At 51.9% G+C, this 7,093-nt stretch overlaps 1 protein-coding gene across 1 annotated transcript; it reads right to left on the bottom strand.

Annotated features, from left to right (window-relative positions):
* Positions 1–4,544: 4,544 nt before the first annotated feature.
* On the bottom strand, positions 4,545–6,881 carry PRG2 (proteoglycan 2, pro eosinophil major basic protein). Its single transcript, XM_024749476.1, is given in 7 exon segments — positions 4,545–4,603; positions 4,803–4,884; positions 4,886–4,915; positions 5,443–5,574; positions 5,922–6,098; positions 6,101–6,201; positions 6,824–6,881. Coding segments are annotated over 7 exon segments (639 nt in total).
* Positions 6,882–7,093: the final 212 nt, after the last annotated feature.

Genomic DNA, 7,093 nt, shown 5'->3' with positions numbered 1-7,093 from the left:
GGAGGCAGCAGCTGGAATGGAAACCTTCATGCAGAGTCATTCAGATGCTCTGTGGGCCAGCCTCCCCGCACCACCCCGACTCCCCATCTCCCACCAGCCCTCTGTCACGACCAAGGTCAGGACTAAGGGGAAGGCGCTTGCCTCAGTTGCAAAATTCAAGGGGACACTGAAGAACTCAGTGGTCAAGATAAATAAATATTTAATGCCATCTTTCTTAAAAATCAGAATCTATGTAAAGCTACCATGATGAACAAAACGTCAAAATATTAATCAATCAAGTTCCAGCCACATTCGCTGCAATCCAAGGACAGGCCAGCAAGTGCTGAGCTTTGATTTTGCCAGACATCACTGCCAAGAACTTGTGGCCCTGTCAGGGTGGGTGACTCCACTCTGTGATATCCTAGCATATTTGTTCCTTGGATTCCAGCCCAGCCCTCCAGTGCTCAGGGCATCAGGGACAGGTCACCCAGAGGGTGAAAAGGCCTGGATTCCTTCTACTCCTCTGCTCTCTCAGGGGACCTACAAATGGAGAAGTATCTGAGAGCTCACTTCTGGGCCCTGAATGCAGAGTAACGGTCTCGGCCGTTATCTCCCTGGCCCAACGGACGCAGCCCTCAGCTTATCTACTTGACTTGGGGGTTGATTGACTAATTCCAGGGCCCAAAAACCTGGTCTCCAGAGTTCAAGCAGGAGACTTCCCAGCTGGGGAGGGGTGGAAAGCGAGCCCCCCTCCCCCTTATTCTCCCCAGTCCTAGGGTCCAGGCCAGGGGCCTCATTTCACTCAGTGGTTGGGATGACCGAGAAGGTCGGCTACTCCCGTTAGCCAGCACCACGATAAGCTTTACAAGCGCTGTTTCATTTAAACGTCCCTGCATTACACATTAGGAAACGGCATCTCAGCTTAAATAAGTTACCCGAGATTACACAGCAAGTCAGAGGCAGACCTGAACCAAGACGTTCCGGCTCCTTAGTCACCCCACACCTGCATTCCCTCTACTTCCTCTCTCTGGCCTGCCCCTCCCTGGGGTTGACCTGGGGCAAAGACATCCCAGGGCCCTGCTCAGTCACCACGGTGATGTCTGATGTAAAACTGGAAATAACTCTTTTTTTTTTTTTTTTTGGCCGCGCCGTGCAGCCTACAGGATTTTAGTTCCCCGATCAGGGATTGAACCCACGCCCCTCACAGTGGAAGCACGGAGTCTTAACCACTGGGCCGCCAGGGAAGTCCGGAAATGACATTCTTGAAGGTCCACCATATTCCAAACGCTATGCTTCATTAAGGCTTTCACATCCATTATCCTACTTACTTAATCTTTACAAGCATCCTGCCAGTTAGACACTGCCATCCCAGTGTGCAGACCTACCACACAAGCTCAGAGAGGTGAAATAACCTGGCCAAGCTCACACAACTAGTTAGAAGTGGCATGTCTGACCCTAGTCTGTTTGACTCCTACATCCTTGCTTTCTTTGATTCACCCAAATGCGTTACGCCCAGACTAGCCCATGGTGCCCACCTTTTCAGCATCCATGAAACGCCAACTCTCTGGCTTACTGTTTGCATCTATGTTCATACGGGTTTCAAACTCCGCCTCTCGTCTCAAATTTCCATCCAGCCCCACGTTATGCAGAGGACAGTATAGTGTGATGTCTTGATAGAATGGAATCACCATTCCAGAGTCAGCCCCTCTGGGTCTCAGTTTTCCCCTCCATAAACCGACGCTAATGACAGGACCCACCTCAAATGAGATCAGCTCCAGTAAAGACCTCAGAACAGTACCTGGCAGGTGGAGCTGGGGGTAGCCCTTGTCAGGAAACTGAGACTGAACTGTGACCCTAATCAACAAGTAGGCACCGAGAGCTGCTTGAGCTCCTGCTCTGTGTCCTGCGTGATGATGCAAGGAACGCTAGGGACACCATTGTAAAGACACGAGCTGAGTTTCCCAGAGCCTACTTAGCATCATTTTGGACAGGAAAAATACCACACAAGCCCTTACCTGGGGACATAAGGCCAGTCCTCTTATTTCATTTAAAGCTTTTCTTGAGGGTATGCCTCTTTAACATGCATCCTGTAATGTGCCCTGTAGCGTGGACTGCTTGAGGCGTTGTCACGGAGGGAATGCACCCACGTAACCCAGGCCAGGTCAAGATACAGAATGTTACCAGGAGCCCAAATGCCTCCTTCATGCCCCCTTCTTTTTTTTTTTTTTAAATATTTATTTATTAATTCATTATTTATTTATTTATTTTGGCCACACCAGGTCTTAGTTGTGGTGTGCGGGCTTCTTAGTTGTGACGTGCAGACTCTTGGTTGCGGCCCGCATGTGGGATCTAGTTCCCCGACCAGGGATCGAACTCGGGCCCCCTGCATTGGGAGCGCAGAGTCTTACCCACTGGACAACCAGGGAAGTCCCCATGCCCCCTTCTTGACATTAATCCCCCAAAGGAGACCTTTGTGGACTGGAAGTCACACTTGTGTCACAGACCACCGCCAACAGGAGAGATTTGTGAGGAATAAAACAAGGTCCCACCTTAGCACAAAGTCTCTTGATACAGACCCTAACACCTATTTAGTGCTTAATACACGAGGGGTTTTAAAAAAGAGAGGATGGGGCTTCCTTGGTGGCGCAGTGGTTGGGAGTCCACCTGCCGATGCAGGGGACACAGGTTCGTGCCCCGGTCCGGGAAGATCCCACGTGCCGCGGAGCGGCTGGGCCCGTGAGCCATGGCCGCTGAGCCTGCGCGTCCGGAGCCTGTGCTCCGCAACGGGAGAGGCCACAGCAGTGAGAGGCCGGCATGCCGCACAAAAAAAAAAGGGGATGTGTGCACGTGTAACCGATTCACTTTGCTGTACAGCAGAAACTCACACACTGTTGTAAAGCAGCTATGCTCCAATAAAGACCAATAAACAATTAAAGGAGGGATTTTGTTACTCTTTATTAGTAGTACTGGAATAAAGAGAAGCAACGCCTCCCCACACCAGAATACAAAGTCCATGAGGGCAAGGAGGGAAAGTTCTCCCAGTGCATCCTCCACGGCACCCAGCACAGGGCTGAACTTGTAAGAGTGTCAGAATTCCACCGTCACGGATACCAAGAGAACAGCAGTTACAAAGGACCTCAGTGTGATTTCTATCTTTTTCAACTTCCTGTGCAACCTTGAGTAAGTAGCCTCTTCTATCTGGACCACCAGATAGAATGGAATCCCTGGGGCCATCTGTACTTCTAAGAATTTGAGGAGTCCTGGAGGAAAAGGGCTTTGGAGCATTGATGTCTTACTTTCTGCTCACCTCCCCATTGAAAGGAGGGTTCAGAGTGTCTTCCTTCTTCACCTCTGATTGGGACCCCCTCATCTCCAGCTGGGTTGGAGTCCAATGTCCCAAGATGAACCCAAGGGTAGATGAGTCTCTCGTGCCTCCCCTCTGTGCTCTGTCCCCATATGATCATGTCCTGGAAGCAGCCAACACTTCCAGACGTGAAATCCTAATGGTTGAAAGAACAGGCTCTGGAGATACTTGAATCACAGCACGGGGCACATTTAGATGTTCAGCCTTGGGTAAAAAAACAGGTCATAACTTCTCTGAGCCTGGTTCTGTACAATGGGATAATAATTACTGCCCAAACAAGGTCATCTTTGTAAGATGCCTGGCGCAGCAGGGGGTACTTTGTGGGTACACAATAAGTGGTAACAATTAGTAGATGCTGGTGTGCTTGTATTACAAACATCCGTACGTTCCCGAATGGCAGGGAGCTGTGTCTTGTCGTATTCCCAAACCTTACGTAGAGTTGGACATATAGCAGTTTGTCTTATATTGAGATTCCCCGGAAACAGACCCTGAGGCAAGCATTTGAGTGCAAGTAGTTTCTATGGGAGGACAGTAGTAGGGAAGAGGAGAGTTCATATGGGGAAGAGAAGACAGCCAATAAAATGTGTGTTATAAAGCCAGCTACCTCAGTGGATAACTGGAAGTTAATCCCACTGAGAAACCCTGGGAAGCAGTGCCCGATACCTGCCCCAGAATTATTCCACCTGAGGGGGCAAAGGACTGGGGTACTCATACACCCACTCCTGAGAGTTGTGGGCTGTTCCCAGGGACACGTGAATATCCTGGCACATTAAGGCAACCACAGTTTGCGGGCGAGGAAGGAAAGGCCCTCAGATGTGGAGATGCAAATACAGTACGCTAAGAGTTCACCTTGAAAGTTCGGAGAGAGATGCGTGGCGTCCTGGCAGCACCTGCAATGCACGAGCCCGGTAATTGGGTGTGCTATGAAAAGGTCCACCTGAGCCCATTCCTCTGTCTCCAAGAGGGCCACACAGACCCCACCCCATGCTCCATCCTCCTTGAGAGTGATAGCTTCTGTCCCTTTTCATGAAAGACAGTAGGGTGGGGAGGTGTGGTCCTTGTACTGGCAGAAAGCTCGTGGGTAGGGCTAAGCAGAGTAGATCCATGGTGGGAAGAAAAAGAAATCAGTTTCAGGAAAACAATTTTATTGCTGGGGGCTGGAGGGGAGGGGATGGGAGGAGGCTGCCCAGGAAGATCCAGCTCAGTAGGAACAGATGAACGGGAGACCCACGCCACAGGGAGCTCGACGCCAGTGGCCTCCTGTGAAGATGCAACAGGAAGGGGTCTCAGCCTCTTGTTCTCCCTGACTCAGCCCCAGTAGGGCCTCCCCCTCTCCCTACCCCACACCTCAGTGGAGATGAGTCTGAAGAGCCAGGAGGCCTCTCCTTTGCAGGGTCTGGCTCTTCCTGGAGCCTCCTCCCTCCCAGGCCTTGCCGCTATTCATCGCCACTCCCATCACTTTGGGTGCACAGGGTCACACATCTACCAGCACTGCCCCAGGGCTGGCCAGCAGCCCCGTATGCAAAATTCCAGGGAGTGCCCGTCGAGCCAGCAAAAGTGTGTGCAGCGACCCTAGGGGAGGCAAGAGGGAAAGAGGTGGGCTGGGACGCTGGCAAAGGGAAAGCAGGTGGGCAGAGCTGGGACTATCCCTGCCTGACCCTCCCACTGCCCTCCAGGCATTGGCCCTTAAAGGACTGCTGGATCACAATGGACACAGTCCTGGTCAACCGAAATGTAGAGCCACAGTGATTGTCACCATCACATTCTATGCATTCCAGTGACACCCCCATCCCTTGGGCTCTAACAAGAGGTAGGGCAGGAGTTCCAACCCCATCCTACAGATGAGGAACGAGGCTCACGGTCTTGCCCAGGCCCTATAGACAGTCAGAGACTGAGCAGAACTCGCACCTAAACATCCTGATTCTAAATGCTCGGCTGTTCCCGATGCCTAGGCAGCCCCCTTGTTGCCTCACCCAGGTGTCCATCTATCCCCAGTTCTTCAGGGGATTGTGGAGGAGAAGCACAGACAAATCTGCAGCAGGTTGAACATGGGCTGGGGTCAGGAGGTGCTCCCCACTGAGAGCTGGGGCGCCTCTTACCCAGCCGGTGACCTGGCATCCGCTCCAGATTTGGCCCTGGTTGATCTGTCGGACGAAGCACTGGATCTGGTAATTAAGGCTGAAGTTGTGGATGGAGATGAGTCTGCCCCGGTAGCACCTCTGGCAAGTTAACTGCAGGGCAGAACGAAAGAGGAAGAACGGTGTGCCCGTCCCCCAGGAATTCACATCACCTTAGTCCCGGGTGTCTAAGTCTCCAAAACTCACCCTCCACACCCCCAGCCCCACAGACATTTGAAGGCTGGAGATTAAGACGTAACTTCTGTTTCTGCATGACCCTCACCTCTTACCTCCAACACCTCTGCGGGTCTCAGCCTCTGCTAACACCCCCAGGGTCCTCAGTGCGGAAAATGACCAGCGACACAGAGGCTGGAGACACCAGCTCCCTATCGCCACCCTAGGCCTCAGCCACAGCCACTGGCCACTCACCTGAGCATGAATAAGATTCAGGGGATCCTCACCAGGAGGAAGCGGCAGGTCTTGCATCCAGGGATGCCCTCCAGTTTTACTGTGTCCTCATCCTTAGGACACTGAAGGTCCCTGTCTACCTCATCCAAGGCTGAGGTGGACTCAACAGCCCCCTCTTCCCTGGGGGCATCTGCACTTCCAGAGCCGCGGTCTTCCTCTTCCTCTAGCAGCATCCCTCCACAGGGATCTCCTTTGCCTCACTTTCTGGCACCTCCCCAACCTGAGGCAGGGTGTCATCTCCCAAGGGGCTCTCAATGTTGGACATTTCAGTTCCTGGCAAGAAGAAAGGTCAAGTGCCCCTCCTTCACATCTTCCCCTGTTCCTCCCCAGAACCACGGACAGCTCCCTCCCGGCCCCAGGCATTTGCAAGCTGAGTCCTGGAAAGAGAGGAACCTGGAACAGAGCCCACCCCACCCCAGGAGAAGCCAACCTCCCACATGAGGTCCTTGTTGTTAAGGGCATGAACTTAGAGTCAGGCAGTTGTGGGTTTTGTTCTGTTTCCGTCATCTACTAGCTTTAGTTCTTCGTTTGTGATATGGGTATGCCACACCACATACCTCATGGGGATGCTGTGAGGATTAAAGGAGATGATGCATAGAAAACGCTTAGCAGTGTACACTCGGTGAGCTCAAAGTAAAAGAAGGGATCATTTGATCATCGTTTGCATCTTGCAGAAAGGACAACATTGAGAACGTCACAGTAGAACCAAGACTGCAGACATGCAGATGCCCTGAGGAATCCCTTCAACTCCAGCTCTAGAGTCCCCGCTCCTTTCTGTGCAGAGATCCTGAAATAGGGGATGGCCGGAGAGGAAGGTGGCTATGTGACTCTGACCCTATAAACTATAGTAAGGAGTCAAGTAGAGAAAGAAAGGCTGAAGGCCAAGGAGACTTTCTCAGATGAAAAGCTGAAACTGTCCCAAGTAGAAGAGCCAGAAGTAGGTAGAGTTTCATTTTGGCTTTATCCTGCAATGGAGAACAGAGTTGGACACACACACACACATACATTCATTCATTCAGTAAATACTCCCTCCCATGACCAGCACAGAGCAGCTTGAAGGTAGAAAGCTCTGCAGCTCCAAATACCCAACTCACACCGCTCAACCCTCATCTCCACTTGCACCCTCCCCACACCCTGCCCCAGGGTTTATCAACCTAGAAACGAT

The sequence above is a fragment of the Neophocaena asiaeorientalis genome, unplaced genomic scaffold (assembly GCF_003031525.2).
Source record: "Neophocaena asiaeorientalis asiaeorientalis breed wild unplaced genomic scaffold, Neophocaena_asiaeorientalis_V1.1 scaffold43, whole genome shotgun sequence".
NCBI classification, from domain to species: Eukaryota; Metazoa; Chordata; class Mammalia; order Artiodactyla; family Phocoenidae; genus Neophocaena; species Neophocaena asiaeorientalis.
Note: the sequence above shows the minus strand (reverse complement) of the source record. Positions and strands in the feature narration are given on the sequence as shown.